General features: G+C 38.8%; 1 protein-coding gene and 1 long non-coding RNA gene across 2 annotated transcripts in view; one reads left to right on the top strand and one right to left on the bottom strand.

The window, feature by feature from the left end:
* Positions 1 to 18,013, bottom strand: part of DCN (decorin) — a 39,801-nt gene extending 21,788 nt beyond the window's left edge. Inside the window, exons 1-2 of the mRNA XM_085305928.1 lie at positions 17,822 to 18,013; positions 13,573 to 13,805 (exon numbers count right to left, since the gene is read on the bottom strand). Of these exons, the coding sequence (XP_085162054.1) occupies positions 13,573 to 13,777 (205 nt within the window). The 5' untranslated portion in view covers positions 13,778 to 13,805; positions 17,822 to 18,013. The remainder of the gene's footprint in view (positions 1 to 13,572; positions 13,806 to 17,821) is intronic.
* The window catches only part of LOC146595320 (uncharacterized), a 34,813-nt gene continuing 32,912 nt past the window's right edge, over positions 16,293 to 18,193 (top strand). Inside the window, exon 1 of the long non-coding RNA XR_014895958.1 lies at positions 16,293 to 16,637. This is a non-coding gene — a long non-coding RNA (uncharacterized LOC146595320). The remainder of the gene's footprint in view (positions 16,638 to 18,193) is intronic.

The raw sequence follows: 18,193 nt of genomic DNA, 5'->3' as shown, positions 1-18,193 counted from the left end.
TTTGAATGTCAGTTTCTAAATGCTCAAGCTTTATCTGAAAATGAGGTAGAACTGAGAATTTCTCAGCACAATTAAATTAAATTTTCTTAAGTGTTTTATGTTATAAGGATATAAGACATAGATATAATAAATAGATATCCTTTTGTGAAAAAAATGATTTATAAAATCTTAATAAAGCTCAAAAACCAGAAAGCTGTATAATTACATCCTCCTGTTAAAAAAAAGGTTATAGAAATAATATTTGATTTTTTCCTTGACTTGTTTGAGTTTTGAATATGTGGCGAACAAACCATCATGCATAGGTTAGAGGAAAAGACACACTTCTCGTACTAAAGAGAGAGTGTAATTTTCATTAAGGAGTTTAATAAGGGCCATACATCCACCAGCTGAAAGTTAAATCAACTAGGGCTTCTCCATTGGAAGGCAAGTTTGCAAATGGGTGGATCTGGACACCGCCTTGTAAAATCAGCAGCTAAATAATTCAGGACTAAATTGTGTTTGAGGTGTGGACTGGATCCAAGTGTTTCATCACTTGTCACATCTCAGTTGCCTCCAAGAGCTGTGTTCGAGATGCAGGTCCTGGTCTCTACAGCCAGTTGTGTCTAGACCGCACACAGGAGCATGCGTGGTGCTACAAACCTGGTCCCGCACTTGAGTTTCCCTGCCTGGAGCGCAAACCTTTGAATCTTTCCGATCAATGTAGGGCAATACCCAGGCAGTGTAGATGAATGGGGGATTTTTGTGTCTTGACAGCCTAACTGAATATTAACCTAGTCTAGCACATCATAATCCCACTAGAAACTGGTTGACTTCAGGACTAGAATTACCACTACCCATGAGGACTTTCTGACTCCTCTGGCTTGGGTACTGAGGTTTTTAGAGAGGAACTGCAGTAAGTCTTTACTATCCGTTTAATAGAAACTCGGGTGATGACCATATACTTCTGAAGCCATGTGTACATACTGTATGTCCACTTGCAAATGTCTTCCAGTGAAATCTATTTAATAACAACTGAAAGGGAAACTAGTGTGGGAAAATATCAACTAAGTCACTGCTTGACAGTTTTAAGAACAACTTTCACAAATATTCCCACTGTTGGCAATGACATTAGGTATTAAAACTTGCTTCCTAAAAAGCCATATGACAATCCCTTATACTAGTTTAATTTTTCATGTGAATTACCAGTGCTACACAATTTGATATTCAGTTCCCCAGAAATGTTTCAAGCCCCTGGTTCCAAAGGCTAACTCATAACTGACTAAAGGTTGAGATTCTTCTGTCTTTCCCATTGTATGTAGTTTTATTTATTGGGATTGAATAACACTAAGTCAGTTATTACTTAAATTGATAAATATATATTTTTTAAAATCTACATATCCACATGATAAGCAGAAATGGTATGGCYTCATCCTTGCAAAATGCTTGCTTATACTGAAATTAAGAACCTATAGATTCTGGAAATACAAGGGACTTGATAAATCTGTACTTCCATAGCCATAAAGGCTAATGCCATTTATACTAAGACATCTTTTCCGGAAAAATCATGACTTCCTGCTATAAACTAAACTGCCATTAATTCCTGCAGCACAGGTTGAAACAATATTATTCTGTGTAGATTTCTACAAGTAGGAGTTGTCTTAAGTTCTRCATTACCAACCAGTAGCACTCAGCTATTCCCACTAGCATACATGTATATGCGCAAATATGCATGCATATGAGAATACATAAAGAGCAGGTAATATCACAGAACTACAAGAAGAAAAAAGTATGTAGGTAACGTTTAAATACTTCCTCTTGTTAGGATCAATTGTACTTATATTATCCACAATAGAAGTTTTCCTAACATTCTTCTTATACTGTTCATTACACCACGGATTTTGGGAATAATGAAGATAATCAAAGGTAAAAGACAGATGTCCAGCAGAGCTGTAACAGCAGTGGATTTCTTTCACACAGACACCTAGGATCCACTCTTACTTTTGGAGGCACTGTGAAGGGCACGGGGACATTTRCGGTCTCAAGTCATCTCGAACATTTTCTCTGTGGGGAAGCTGGCATGTCCAGGAATCCCTCCTTTGCGGGAGGGTGGAGAAGAAGGTAGGCTTGCAGTTTGTCTTTGTGGGGTCCTATCTACGTGGGATATAGGTTAATCTCATGGTTTCTTAAGAGAATTAGACTTAGGCAATTACATTGTTTGGCTGTTTAGCTGTGATTGCCTTTCCACCTGGAGAGGACAGAAGCCTAATGGGTCTGTARGTTTTATGAGACCAAAATTTAGATAGAAAAGAGCCAAAGTAATGGCACTTTGAGGCAAAGGCTGTTATAACTCAGCCCTTATCCACTGCGTGAGAAAACAGCAGTCATCAACCAGCCAGTTTCTGCATAGCTCTGCACCAGCCCAAATAACACATGCAGCCATTTACCTAGCCAAACAGGTGTAGGAGATGTAGCAAGGAATGGGAATACTGTGAGGACTAAGGCAGATTATGGATTTTGGTATACAAGCCAGGATTCATTACTCTTGTAGCTCAAGGAATAACCTGTTCAGCTTCAGAAGCTGTAAGCAATAGGTGATGGACTAGTTTAACCCACGAAGTGAGAAGCGTGGCTTTTGAGCCCTCCTCAGTATGAAGGGGCTTCAGTTCACAGTTCTTGCTTCTCAGAAGTGAGAGYTTCAAGTTAGTCTGTAGCTTGGCATGGGGCCACTTCCCTGCTGAAGCCATACAACTGTACAGAGAAGGAATGTGAGATTTATGGGGCCAGTGAGAGAGACTAAGCAAATGGGAGTCGGAGTCTGTAGTCCAGAGATGAGGACACTTCCCTGGGAACCGTGTTCTTGCAACACTGAGGCCCCATAGTCAAAATAACAAATATATGAACAGTGCCAATTATAAACAAATTCAACAACGCAGCAGAACATGTGGTTTGTTTGGTTATTTTTCTCCACCTATCCATTTTACAACAAGCGGGGATGGGTATTCAGGAGAATTATCCTTCCCTCCTTCAACTTGAGAGAAGAGGCCAAAAAGCAGAAAGAGATCTGAACGCTGTAGCCCAGACACGTGTATCCTTACACGGCAACACTCACAATTATTATCCCAGGGGCCGGGAAATGGGGCTCTTTTCAAGTCTCCTTCGGTTTCCCCAGACAGCTGCTGCCAGCTGAGGAATTTGGACTGAGCTACGCGCAATTCCCAGCTGCGCTCCGCAGTGACTGCTCTCCTGACAGAGGCGGCCTCTCCGGCAGCTGCTGGCATTTCCTGCGCACGCCGCGGTGTGCTCATCCCCTGCTCGACGCTGACCCGTGTCCCGGTAGAATAGGGTGCGAGGACTGCCTGACTGGAGGGACGGCAGGGAACTGTGACAAAGCGTCGTATGCTCTGGCTGGGCAGAGTCCATGCAAGCCTTCCTGGGCTGTGTACTTCAGTATTTACTGGAAGTTTTTCTCTGTTGTGTGGAATTTGCAAATAGCAGTAATTCCATTATTTGCATCCCACCATCCGTAAAATAAGAAACAATTGCTCTTCTTTCCTGCGAAGTAGCCACAGCCTCCTTCTCTCCCCTATTCTCAAAGCAAAGGTCTGTTCTCTACTTTACCTTTGCTTGCTATGAAATCATTGGTATTAATGTCTCTAAAAGACAAAAAGAAAAAGCCTGAGAAACTTGAGAATTATTTGTCTCAGATGATTTTTCTAAGAGAGGTAAAAAGCTGAAGTGTCCATAGGAATTCGTGAGAGCCTTAACATAAACCTTTTTAGAGGTGATTCTCAGCCATTTTTCAGAGTTTTTTTTTCATGTACTTGTGGTCCATTAAGATCACATTTTGGGGGGGCGGGGTTATTCACAATTTGTCATTTTTATATATCTCTGACCCTTCCCAAGGAAAGAAGGGGAAAATGAACTCCAACCCTGCTGAAATGGACTCTCACAAAGTTAGACCTACTGATACGTTACTACATTGTGTTTGTTCAAACATTTACAACATTGCTTCCCTGAACAGAGTAAGAAACAGAAAAATGGAAACAAAACAGCGTGTTTTCTCAAACATACAGTTCTCTGTTATGATAGCACTAACAGTTATAAAGGCTCTAACAAAGGCTTTAAAATGAGTGCTTTGCTCTAAGTGCTCTCTTCCATTCCCACCCAGTAATGAACATGTATTTCGAAGTGTAACAGATATTGCAAAGTACATACGTTATGAATTATTTTTCAGCATTAGTCACATTGCTGGTACAGATGAGTTCAACCTCCCAGCTCCAAAAGCTAATACAAAAGAATAGTGATATGTTCTTTAAATTAAAAACCAAGCGATGTCTATTTCTGTCTTCCTTCTATCTCAGTTGTAATTTCAAAGCTTTGGAAGATTTATGTCTTATCAAGAAGCACACAGGTATTTTAGAAGGAGAGAAAAATATTCTGAATGTGTTATGAGTCTTTAGGGATTAAGATATTAAGTAAAATTTCAAATATCATGAGATTTCTGATATAACTGCTAGAATTACCAACATATTGCCACTGTCATGGTTACTGGCATATAAAGCATCCCAATAGAGAACAGTAACAGTCCTGGGTGACTCACGCAATCTGCCGGCACCATGCACATCATGGCTTTAATCACCATTAATGCAATGCTGAAGTCRTATCTACAACTACTCATGCATTAAAGTGAAATATTTATTTCTTACAAGTATTTACAGTAGTCAGAAGAGAGCATTTCAACGTCTGGGGGAAGTGAGCATTATCTAACAAATTAAATTTTGAATGATCCTTTTGGGTAATGCAATCTGACGTCTGCCTAGCTTTTAAGCAGCAGGTAATGGATACCAGTCTAAGGATATCATTCTAAATCTTTACTTTGGGATTTAGAAGAATTAGCACTAGCATAGTGGAATAGCCATAAAGACTAGTTTGAAGGGATCTTCTCCACTTCCAATAAACTTCTGATACTGTGGTCTTTGCACTGCCCTAGTTTTATTATCTCGGGGGTGGAGGTATGTTCCTAGTTGTTTGGGGTGTTTCTAAGCAAAAGATAGCCATTTTTCATACAAGTTGGTTTAAGACTGCTCTCAGCCTACTTTCATGCAAGCAAACARCAGAAGAGAGCCACTGTGACTGTGTCTGGATACAGTTAATAACATTTAAATACATGCTGAGAGAGAATTTGCTAACTGAATCAGGGAGTGTGTGGAGATGCTAGTTTGGTTTTTTTACTAGCTGATGCTATATATAACCTTGGGTCTTCCAGATATTATGGCTTTGTTACTTATTTACTTTTAGCTAGTCATTTAGTGATGGACCTTTTGCAGGTCACCTATCACTGTAACAGCCAGCTCCTCAAGTCCACAGGATGTAAGCTCTCTTCTGTAGGGTGAGAGAATAAAAAAGAGAAAATAAATATTATCCTCAAAATTATCTTTAGCTAACACTGAAAACAGTAAGATTTTCTTGTACTTCTCATCTCAAATTCTTTCTTCCTTTTTCTTTTCTATGCCTCTTCTCTTTTTTTCACCATTTGTGTTACAGTTTCCCTTGAAAAAACAAGATTTTCCCCTTTATGTTCATTCCATTCTTTTTTTTTTTTTTTTTTTTTCCTCTTTCACTGCTGTTCTCTTATCTACCTTGCTGCCTTTTGCTGCTTTTCTTAACTCTCTAAACCGTAACATCATCCTTCCTTTCCTATCCTTACTTCCCAGCGGTAAAAAGTAAGTACAATCCTCCTATTCTGAAGATGTAGAAATGAAAGCTGAAAGGTAACTGAAGTTCTGAAAGGAAATGGCATTTCAGTTGAATGGTAGTGTCTTTTTCTTTCCATCCTGTTTGGCTCTCTCACTTATATCTTTGCTCCCACACCTCTTGGGCAGAGATATTCAGCAAAGAATCTGTTCGTTCAGAGAACAGTAATGACACCAACACAAACACTATTCTTCCATGTCACCCTAAAATATGAATTCATTGAGAGACTGTCTAGCTTTTAGGTAAAAGCATGCCCATACCAACCCTGTGCTTGCTACCTGGGATCTATCTGGACTGCTTTGAGTTGCCATAGAGGATGCTTTCAGTTTTCCTTTCAATCTGAAAAATAATGGAATAAACACGAAATATTCTAAAAGCAATCAAAACCAGAAACCTCTTCTGCCCACCTAAATATGTGACAAATTTGGGGATTTCATGACAAAAACAAATATATAGATTATTTACAGAAATGCCACGGCGTTTAAGGCATATGCAGGTAGGATTGGCTTCTGTATCAATCAGGATAGAAATGCATAAGGTCATCCCAAAAAGAGCTTCTGCTGCCTCACCTGCCCTAATATGTGAAAGCCCAGTATGATCTCAGTTTCTGTGTTGAAGTGCCTGATCCTTTTCGTTATGGAAATAATTGCAAACATTTAAGCTAATCACTACCTCCAGAAGTTTGTTTTCCTGCAAGTGTATTTTTTCCCTCTACTGCTCCAGTGCAAGTGCAGAAAAAACGCATGCTGAGTCCTTAAACGCTGTTTTTCTCCTTTTTCATTCTTAAATACCCCCTAAGAAGATTGCAGTAGAGTTGCCTGTACAGCAAATGTAACCCTGCTGACAATAGTCTTAATTTGTACAGACCTGTTAGAAGTAGTCAATCCCATGGGTTAAAAACTACAACTCAAAAAAAAAAAAAAAAAAAAAAAAAAAAAAAAAAAAAAAAAAAAAAAAAAAAAAAAAAAAGTGCAGACACAATCTTTTGTCTAATGTCCTTTTGTGTTCAAGTTCAGTGTTTCCATCTCTTTCCTGGCCGAGAAGCCAATGAGTAAGGTCTACTCCTTATATTTTGCTTTCATAATGTGAAGGACAATAATACTCTGAAAGAAAGAACCCTTAAATTTAGTAAGACCTAGAGTTCCAGTATTTGGTGTGCAAAGCACTGTGAAGAATATATTCTTAAACTTGAACTTTAAAAACAAAAGATAAAAATATATGGAGAAAAATACTCTTTCCCTCCTCCCTCACCCCGCATAACCTGATTGATTATCCTCTTTCTGCCCACTTCCTTTTAATTGTCTGATGGACCCAGGATAAAGCAAAATACAGGCCAGTAAGTCCAAAGTTGATAGGAAGAGGAAAGATGAGTCAGAAATGACACTCTCCAACCTGGGTTAGAGACCTGCTTAAACTAGGATCTTTACTAAATACCAGGGTAACTGGGGACTGTATGAGCAGAATATTCTCGAGTGACTGACGGCTGGCATTGGCAGTTCCTTGCCGCAATGGCTGCAAGCAAGACTTAAATTCCTAGTTSTCATCCCAGTTTGCAGTAGGTTCTCGGTGTACACTGGGAAGGAGTCTTTGGACTCCTTAGCTCTTCCAAAGACTTGGCTGGAGTCATTAGCAGGTGAGCGCCATGAAGTTCAGGTTGAGGAAACAAAAATAGTTTCTAAATAGTTTACAGCTGTTACTAAGTATCACACCCTAAAAAGATGTTAAAAGCATAATACAGATATTATAAATGGTTATGACATTAGTAGATTAATTWATTTTAAATGCTTTAATCACCTGTTATGTACTACAATGATCTATAGCAGCTGGTTCACCTTTTATTAGCTATTAGCCATTTTTTTTTATGCAGTGGGAAATTTTAGAAATGAACCCTTGTTATACTATGAACCAGAAAACTGTCACTTCTTGTGCCACTTAGCAGTCAGGATTTCCATTCTGTCAGTAAACTTTCTTAAATGCCATTCATTTAGCCTGAAACAAAAATCTGAAAAAACAGGAAACACACAGAGAGGTGGTAACCTTATCATACTGTAAGCAGCTAATAAAGTATTTAGAGCGGATTAATGTTTGCTCATAATCATGTCTGTGAGTTGAAACTGGGGTATCAGCAATGCAGGTTGTAAAACTGATCACAATGCAACAAGGCCTGTCTTTTACTGTTACACTGGAGAAGGCTAATGAGAGTTTGTAAATATAAAACAGGATATTTCCAGGCCAGTATTTTTTTTCTTGACAACTTATCAGTGTTTTGATTTTTTTTTTATGATTTAATAAATCTTGGAGGAGCTACTAAGTGTAGGGCTTTAAATCATGCTTTGTTTAGCTTCCAGAACATTCCAAAAATTGTATCTAAGCAGAATACATACTAAAATTTCAACAATCCATGGTAAATTTGCTGCAAAATAATACTGGGAATTTGAGTTGACTTTTTCCTGCCATAACTTTRTCTCACCTAGCTTCAGTCATCTAAAATTTAGTTGTGTAGTCTCAAGTGGTCATTAAGAACTGACCCTGGAGGTGGTTGCCTAACCCTCCCTATGACTGTGGAAGGTGCTGAGATAACTTTTAGACAGATAACGTTAACTGAGATCCATTCTCTTTCTGATACAAATTCCTCATAATTCACCTCCTATTTCTCATAAAGAAATGTTTGAATGGAAACAGGCCATCCAACACGGATGGACCTGTCTGGCAGCTCTCTTAAAGACAGTCATAGACTCACATAGATATTCCAGTGTGATCTCCAAGATATCAAGAGTATTGCAATTCACCCAGTTATCATGTAATAAGGCCAACAACTTGTGTTTGACCAGAGTATAMGTTATACTTGGTTAAAGAATATCATCTAGAAAGGCACTTAGTCTCAATGTGAAGGCCATGATATTATGGCACAAAGGCTACACGGCAACATACTTTCTCAGATTTTATGGTTCCTGTTTCATTGATAATTTATTAAATCTCCCAATTCCTGGAGTCAGGGGACTGCATGACATTCTCAGTTTTTATTAAACAAAATAAGAATAAATCTCTAGTCCTCATTGTTAAAAGGAAAAATGCATAAACCACGCAATAACTTATCCTCCAGGCTCAGCAAGTAGAATGTAAATTAACAAAACTCTTTTAATATTAAGATTGTATTTGATAATGTCTGGTCATATAAGTATCCATGCTTTCTCTTATTACCTGTGTAGAAACCCATCAGGTTTTGAGCAATACATTTAGCTTGAAACATTATGGTTTTGAAAGAAAGATAAATATTCAAACAGAGTGAAAGAGATTTTAAAGCTAAGTAAACAATAGTAAGTAATCCTATCTGTTTTCTTGAACTCATAAATGACTGACATCGGTCACCAATGAGGAACATATTATTTTTCTTTAAAAAGATTTTTTTGTTGACAAGGAAAGTTCAAATCAAGGTATGTCCCGAAGGAACTTAATTTCCTTTATATAGAGAGAGATGAGGTTCCCAGAGTCATGATCAGAAATGTTTTTTCAGATGTTTCTGGAAGGTTTTATGCAAGGAGATAAATTATGTTTCATGAAGAGATGAATTAGCTGTTGCCACTTTACCATGGTTCAAGTGTCGAAGGGCTTCAGTTAATACAGTTTAGGCACCGTATGTTTTCAGATAAAATGTCTTGTGTTACTGGATCCCTGGAATAATGCTTTACACATTTGTGAGCTTTTCACCCACTGATCTCAAAGTGCTTTTCAAACACACACTCTAGCACCCATGCTGAGCTTTAATACAACCTTCTTTATTTTACAGCTGGAGAAACTGCATTTCTGAGCTGTGAGTAAAATTCCAACTTGAGCTATAATATGACTTGAACCTTAATTACTGACATGCATCTCTTGTGCACCTTTTGGAGACCACAAAATCCCCACAGTGTTGAAGGAAGAGGGCTGAAGAGATCCTCATCTTGTCCTGTGCGGTCTCTAAGCACAGGCTTTTTCCCAAAGTCTGCAGATTACAAACACTGCTTGCTTCATAGGGGGCTGACAGACTCATTGAAGAAAAGTGAGGTGATATAAAGCACTAGCCAACACCTCTGAATACACTTATGGAGTATTCTGCATCTGCTGAAAGGCTATATAATCCCACATATGTCCTCCTGCCTACCAGAGACCTCTGGGAGGAACCTCTTCTTGCAGCTCCCTTTGGGAGGCCGAGCCTTCAAGTGGAACAAATAATCCTTCCTCATTCTTTTATGAGGCCCATTTGGCTGGTCAGCTGAGTGGATGTCTTCTCTGTATTTTTTATTTTGATGCATGAAGCCTCTGACCAGTTATATTGGCTACCCCCTGTATCTGTAGCATATGCTAAATAGGAAGATGTTTGTGATCTTCAGGGGAAGGCTGACTATATCATAGTAATGCCACATATCAAGGCGTCTTTAAAAAATGGACGAATGGCTCCCTTTTCACAACAGGAGGCAGATTCATAAAATGCAGCACTTCTATAAAGATACTACAGTGGCCTTTGAAGAGGTCCTTGGGCCTGTTGCACAAAAGTAGTAAATCTTACATGATGTAGGCAGATTGGACCCTGCTCTTGATCTGTCAGTAACCACAGCTCTAAGAGAATTCTTCTTCAGAGTGTGAGAAGACAACCTTCTCCTTCCTGCTAATTCAGCTTTTGGCTTGGAGGCAAAATAAATTGATTCAAAGGCATGTGCTTAGGAAGATGTGACTGAAGCTTAAAAATACAGGAATGCAGAAATTCAGCTGACATGAGTGTAACTGGACCACCAGGCACTTTTTACTGTTTTTATTGAATTTGGACTTAAAAAATAATATTTCCATCCAGTGCTCATGGGATGTGGCAGTTGGACGAAAGAAGGGTAGCAATGAAAAGGGCAAAGCTGATCTCTGAACCCTGAATTTGCTGGTTCTTCTGAGCCCTGTTCACATAACTGAGTTTGATAGTGGGCTTGTTCCTTATGCAGCAATAGCTAACAAACAGTAAATGCCTCTTTGGGTAGCATACAATAAAGGGAGACCTCACCATATGTAACCTATGTTAGGGGTCCTCTTAGCCAAATTCCAGAAGTTCAGGTGGTGAGAGAAACCCTRCGCTGTGCCAGGGACCAGTCAATGGCAAGCCGGTTTAGCACCTCTCTGGAGCTCTGCTGGCTCGGGGTCTCCCAGGTGAATGGAGGTTGTGGATGCCTCACGCCACAGCCTATGCTCCCTACAGCCAGCATATTTTGACCTGCCAGCGGTCCGCTGAGGTGTGTGGCTGCAAAGGGCCCTCCTTCCACCACAGATATTGTTATGGAACCAAGGATCCAGATTTCAACCTTCCTTGTAGGCAGGGATTTAATGCAGTATGTTCCTAATAAATCCATGAGAAGGTTCTGTTATTGCTTGCAAGTGTCTCTTCAATGAGTGCCCACAGGACTAGATGATTTGGGGAGGAGGGAGCTAGCTAGCTTGGTTGGGTAGAAAAYGCCTAGAGGTTCAGGGAAACATGGGCCAAAAGCAATTATTTGAGTGGAGGTAGAATTCTCACCGTGGGGTTTCATGGCTTCTGTGTGCATATCGCATTCCTAATCTCTGTGCCTTGAACTCCCCTTCATCTGACAGCCAAAGAACATGCTGTGTTGTCTTGGTGGGATCTCCACGGTTTGAAACACATTTTGGAGCTCTTAGATCCAGCTCCCAGCTTTCCTCAAGCTATATGATGCTGAATGAGTCTGAGTTATAGAGAATAAATTAGAGGTCAGAGAAACGGGATGCTGAGGGCTGATTCCCCTGTGAGCATGCAGATATCTGCCCAGGCACACACAGCTATCCTGCCTCTGCTCTCTCTCCGGGTGTTGCCATATGCCTTGGGTCCTGATGAGCCTCACATTTGGGTCACACCCCATAAGGGGCTGTAACAGGCACATGTGCAAAGGATGGATTAAATTAATGCTAAGATTGGAGAAATATGAATAATTACTACTTACTTGAGCTCTGCCAGGGAAATATTACTGATTTTTCAGGGCTCTGTGTTTTAACCCTGGGAAGATCTCTCGTCAGTGCCCAGAGGCTGGATGTTATCAGACCAGCCACTTCAAAAGCACAGTCTTCTCATTCCCACATCTGCACTGTGTGGGCTTAAATCAAGCTGAAATTGTATTTCTTTCTTATCACTTCTCTTGAAATTATCTGGGAAACACAGTCCTGAGGCTTTAATCATTTTATTTCTGAGTCTTCTTGACAGTATAGAAATGTATTAACCCCTGAGCAATTATATGTAGTAGATTGTGGTGCAACTCTTTGGAAACCATGTGTATGTGAAGGAAAACTCAATGAATATGGAAGCAAGTATACCAACAAAGGGTCCTTGTGTGAATATCTCTACTTTTTTACTGAGTGAAAGCTTTAACATTCTGCAGAATTGACTGGGAACAGATTCCCAAAATAATTTAAATTCCATGAAGGTTAGCCAGTGTTACAAAAATAAAAGCCAAAGGTCTTCATGGTATGTGTGGCAACTTCCTGGCCAGCCTGTAATTGCTACTATCTGGTATCTAAATGGTAAAAAAAAAAAAAAAAAAAAAAAAAAAAAAAAAAAAAAAAAAAAAAAAAATTATCTTTGAACTGGGCTAGTACTGTGAAAGCTCTATGAATTCATGGGTAGATTAGTCTGTGCTCGTTTTGCAACTTGTCTTGCATTGTTCACTGGGGCTTTGCCAAACATATCTGTTGTGTAATTTTATGGCTTACTTTAATAAGTTCACAGAAGTTTCTAGGGATGTAACTGATGTTTCCKCCTCCTTTCTGTAATTATACAATACCCACCACAATGAGACCCAAGTCCTAATAGGTGAWCTTGAGCCATGATTTGCAGTAATTAAGAAAGGAAACGCTATAACATAGGAACACAGAAACACCCAGCACTATACTGAAACAGCTGAAAGAAGACTTTTTCAAAAAATATACTCCATAAAATTGTAAGAGCAATTCTTTGTCCAGTGAATAAACTGACTAATTTCCTTGTGAGYAAAAAACATCTTTAATTGATTTTCTGCACTGCACTACAGAATTAYGAAGACTGAATAATACTGGCTTAAATCAAGAGCAGTTTCACTGAACTCAGCTTCATTACTTGAGATTCCTGCATGAGAAAGTCAGAATGCAGTAATATGGGCATGGCTTCACATTCTTGGTGTGATCGTATAGACCAGCCATCATACATGAATGTGGAAGGGGAGTTTGGGAGAAGGATTCTCATGGTTTAAGCTCGAACAGTGTCTAAGAAAGATATTTTATAAAGAATTCCAAAAATGTTTTCATTGCTTTGGAATGCTTCCAGACTGCTTCCTCCAAAGAACTAGTCCCAGCATATTTGATTCAGGCTTGGTTATTCCATGCTCATGTAATATTATGAAAATAGGACAATTTCTATGTTGAGGTACCAGTCAGTATGATTTAGGGTGTTGGAATCCAGACCATACAATTTAGAAACTTTTTAAAATGTTTCCAACTCCACATCTAACCTCATTGAACTTATTTAATATGCATTTCAGGGAACAGCCTTGAAAAGTGATCTTTCCTGCAAGAGAAATCTGTAGTCTTTCAAAGGATGAATAAAATATATCTATATAAAATATASATGAAAAAACAAACATTTTGTGGTCACAACAAATGTCCACCTTGTCCGGGCTTTATGGCCTACTTCATATAGTTCATTCTCACTAACTGTAACCTTAACATTTCTTTGACAAGAACCAAGTTACCATATGGCAGTGCTTAGCAGCCCAGCCCTCCTAGCTGTACACCTCAGCTAGAAAGCAAATATATATACTATGAAGGTACTTTGTGGCTTACCTAAGTCAGAGCACTGCACCACGCGAAGGTGACACTGGCAGCGGAAGGGACATACTGGTCCAAATCCAGTTAGCATAGGATCCTCTGTTGGAGGCATATCAGCAGACCCTTCATCTTCCAACATAAAGTCGAACAAGCCCTTTTGGTGGAATGGCTTGGCCAAGCATACCGGCAGCAGTAGGACGAAGAGGAGAGCCAGCCTCATGGCTTAGTTCATTGACTCTGAGCAGGACCTAGGAATCAAAGCAGGAGATTTAAAACAAAAGTAGCAGTTTTTCATAGCTGCACAGTTCCTGCTGAAGGAGGTCCAGCATATCCACCAATTGCATAACTGTTCCTTTCAGTAAATGAAAACTGAATTTTGAAAATAGGACAGTTATGTGATAGGAGTCTGGTAACTGCTTGTCAATAAGCTTTTTTTACAGAGCAGTTTAAAGGCAATTGTAAACACATCTGTTTGCATATTTAGAGTAATATTTATTAGGAACAGGCAGCACTGTCAACTTTGTTATGCAAAACAGTCAACACAATAAGCCACATTTTCCATTTTCTTCCATTCCATGTTTTTTGCCAACATAACAGTCTATTTGATTTCATTAGCATTTGTTTCAAGGCAATGAGTTTGCTCCCTGGAGATGAACCTGAGGTTCCCAAATTCACTGTAACACATTATTTCATGTCTTGAGGAATCTTTTTTAAAGTGCCARCTTGCTATGTGTTTTAAATTATAGCCTAGTAAAACTGATTGGGAAATAGAATAAGATCTGGTGATGGGGTAGAGAGAAAGATCTTTAGCTGTTTAAATGAGCTGCACTTCTTTCTCAGTTTAAACATAACAATAAAATTGAATACAATGTTGTGTTACATTGTATGTTCTTGGCTTTCTTTACAGATTTTTGGGTAAGGTATTTGATGTTAAAACAATGTACCCTGAAAATCCTCTGCTTTGCACTGTATAACCATTTGAACTCATGTTGCAGTACTGTCAGCATACTTTATATTTGCCTCAACTGCAAGTTTTCATGCTCAGATGCAACTTTACACAAGTGTATGTTGCCATTGATACTAACGAGGGAAACTGTTCAAATATGTGTTTTCAGGACTGAGGCCTAAATGCATTTTAATACATTGTACATTGTACTACCTATGTTCTTACCTGCTACAGAGAAACTACACAACAGCTGTTTTCAGGTTTGTATTAAGGCTATATAGATCARCTAATTTTCTGAAAATTATTTTCTTTCAGTATTTGCATTATATGAGGAAGTTTTATTTTTTTACAGCACTTTATGGGACTGAAAAATAGTACCACCACCACTCTCMAAAAAACCTGCCTTCAAATCACCTACTGACAGAAAGATAGACATGTCCTTTGGTTAGGAGATTTTCTTAAAATGGATAGCATAGCATTAAATACAGGTGTTCCTCTTAGTAAAGAAAGCAAAAATACTTGCTTCTTCAGTTCAATAACTGGGTCATTTCTGAAATGCATCATCAGGGTACTAAAGTCGGGATTTTTCTTACATAGCAGAAGTTACTTACAGGTTAAGGATGGTGGTATAACATTTCTCAGCTCCATATTGACCAATGGAGATATAAAACAACCTGGGTGAGAGACTGAGAGTCTCCTTCTCTCCACTAACAGAAGGAATCTACTAGGTGGGACTAGATGCCTTAGACAATTGATCTTCAGTGAGCATGGTACTGGGGCCTCTATTTCTAGAATACCACATCCAGGTATTATAAACGGACTGGTTAGTATAAAATAGCTAAATAAATACAATTCACAGGCCTGAAATTAAATGCAGTCTATATTGTGCCTGAGTTCAATTTCCTTTATAAATTTGTACATATAGATGCCAATAATGCAACCCTGTAAACATCTGAGCCTCACTTTTGAGGAGATAAGGTTACCGTCTAAAATGTGCTGATGGTTTAAAATCATAGCTAACATTTCTGTCTTCCACTTAATAGGAAAACAGATATTTAACCTCTTTAGACATCCTAGTGACTTCAAAGTGAATTCACATGGAGTCAGACATTATTCAAGTTGCCTCCATGAGAAACAGCCTGATTTTCAGCTAGACTTGAGGGAGTTTTCTGTTGCGGGAATGTGTTGTCACATTACCCACAACGTGCGCCRAGGGGCTTTGCAGATCCCGATGGCAACGAGAAGGTAACAGGGTTTTAGCATGTTCCCTACCGTTGGCAGAGCGCGTGTTGTGTAGTGGGGAGAGGGTAGCGTGTCACTGTGTGGGCCATCCTCCTGCACTGCCTCCTGCCCCCAGCCAGCGTCAGGGCTGCGTCCTTCCCCAGCAACACCCCTGCTCCACGCCCAGTGTGCACGCGGGAGAGCGAGGCTGGCGTATCAAAGTGGTGTCAGCACACAGCGGTGAGTTCTTACTCCTGTTCAACCCAACCCATCTTAGCACGATCATTGCTTTGTGTGCACGACTGTAAAATTACAATGCCGTTTATTAACATTTTGAAACAGGAAGAAAGACTTGCCAAATCATCACCATTCATTGCAATAAGTTGCTTTGTGGACAGGATTAATAAAATACTATCAGAGAACAAATCACGTTTCAGAGTGCCCACTAATATCAATAAACACGGGAAACGCTGCACACTACAGCTGGCGTGGTAGTGGCAGGCAGCACTCTTTAAAGGGCTGCTCCAGCTCTTTTCACGTTTTGTTATATTTTTTAAAACCTGCTTGGATTSCTGTTAATGTCACTGCTGAAGCACCGTCCACTCTAAGAATGAGCATTCAGGATCTTTTCCTGGAGCTAAATTACTACCCAGAAAAACTATTCAGAGGCACTTTGGAAAAATCTTCACTTACTTCTTGTTCATACTAATACGAACGACCTCACTTATCTCATTTAAACACTGCAGTAGGCCTTTTCATTCGTTCATTGCTTTGCCAAAACTCTAATAAATTCAGTGAGAGCTGTACATGAGAGAGAACTCCAGGACAGCAAAGGATACCAAGGATCTAATCTGAAGACATAATGGAGAATATAACAGATAAAAACTACATATCAGTCAGAGAATAGGAATAGGTAAGTGTGTGCTTATCTTTATTAATAYACATATTCTTACTTYGTGCTCACACATCTCTCCCTATTGTTTGTATTTGTAAAGGAATGTAAGCAATGAGATAAAAAATATATACAGAACTGAACTAGTAAGAAATGTTTGCATTTCACTTCAAAAAAAAATAGAGAGGGAAAAAATTATCTGAATTTTTAAATGTCTGTGACACAATATTTATGTCTGCAGGACATAACTGTTTAAATTTGCTTTAATTATATGTTTACAATGAGGAAGAGTTTTCCACAAACAGAGGAAACTATACCATAGACTTGGCCACATTTCAGTTCAAAATAGCACTGGAAATATGCTTCATCAGTTCACGTCACCACTATATTGGTGGTCTTCTTGTCAGCTTGCCTTAATATTAAGTTTTAAACATTAGTTCATCCTGTCAGAAATCTCTCATAATGCTACAAAAGGCAAGTTGAACGATATGTACAGTTTCCAAAAATCCCCCACATTATATATTTTACCCATTTTGTGTAATAAAGTCTAGCTGCAGAAACACAGGATCTGGGAGTTTAAAGAGATTAAAACTCTATTGACAGAAGTTTCAACTCCAGAAATTTCCTTTTCTACTATTTAATTTGCAGGCACCTTCTTTAAATGTAAGTCCCTTGTTTGTATACTGTACCATAGCACTTTCTAACATTACAAAGGTATACATTCAGTCTGCTTAACTATCGACTGCACATTTTTCTCTCTAAAATTTCAATTATATTCATAAACAGTTGGAATATAGATGAAGCAGTCTGAGTGAAAAATTTCACAGAGTGTACTTTACAACCAGAAATGTAAGAACTCACACATTTTTTACACTCACTACATCACACACTCTAAACATTGGATTGCAAACAGAGAATATACTGCTGCAGAAGTTTACAGTAAGGAAAAAGAAAGGACTATAGTAGTGCTTATACAAATCAAAACAAAAGACAGAACAGTCAAACAAACAGTAGGAAACGTGCACAGCCCTTGAGAACGCGTTCTCATGTTCTCAAGAAACAAAAATGCTGGATACAACATTTAACATTGCTAAACATTTAGTAGGATTTTACTTGCTTCTCTTAAAGAGAAAGCTCTTGCCGGAGACTTGTCTGAAGTTTTATTAGTCTGCAGCATAGTTCAGGAGAATTACTGAAAACCATACCTTTTAATCCAGGGATTTGCAACAGGAGCTCTCAAAGCTGAGATGTAATTAAACTAAATATTCAACCCAGGCAAAAGGCTTTGCAGGTGTGGAAAGGAGGAGGGGGTAAGTTCAGCTCAGTGACTGTCACTTGGTGGAAAACCCTCCTGCTTCTATTCCATAGCACAGTTAAAAAATAAGGTTTCTCTCAATGAACACAATCCAGGCTGACACCCACATTAGATCATATGGTAATGATATGTCTCCTGTATTGTAGCCAGAAACTTTATCAGCTCTTTTGCTTTCTTTTCCTTTTTTTTTTTTTTTTTTTTTTTTTTTTTTTTTTTTTTTTTTTTTTTTTTTTTTCTGTTTAGGATCCCAATAGATTTGTAG

Source organism: Rhea americana, unplaced genomic scaffold (assembly GCF_003343005.1).
Source record: "Rhea americana isolate MKP2758 unplaced genomic scaffold, rheAme1 scaffold_229, whole genome shotgun sequence".
Classification (NCBI taxonomy): domain Eukaryota; kingdom Metazoa; phylum Chordata; class Aves; order Rheiformes; family Rheidae; genus Rhea; species Rhea americana.
Note: the sequence above shows the minus strand (reverse complement) of the source record. Positions and strands in the feature narration are given on the sequence as shown.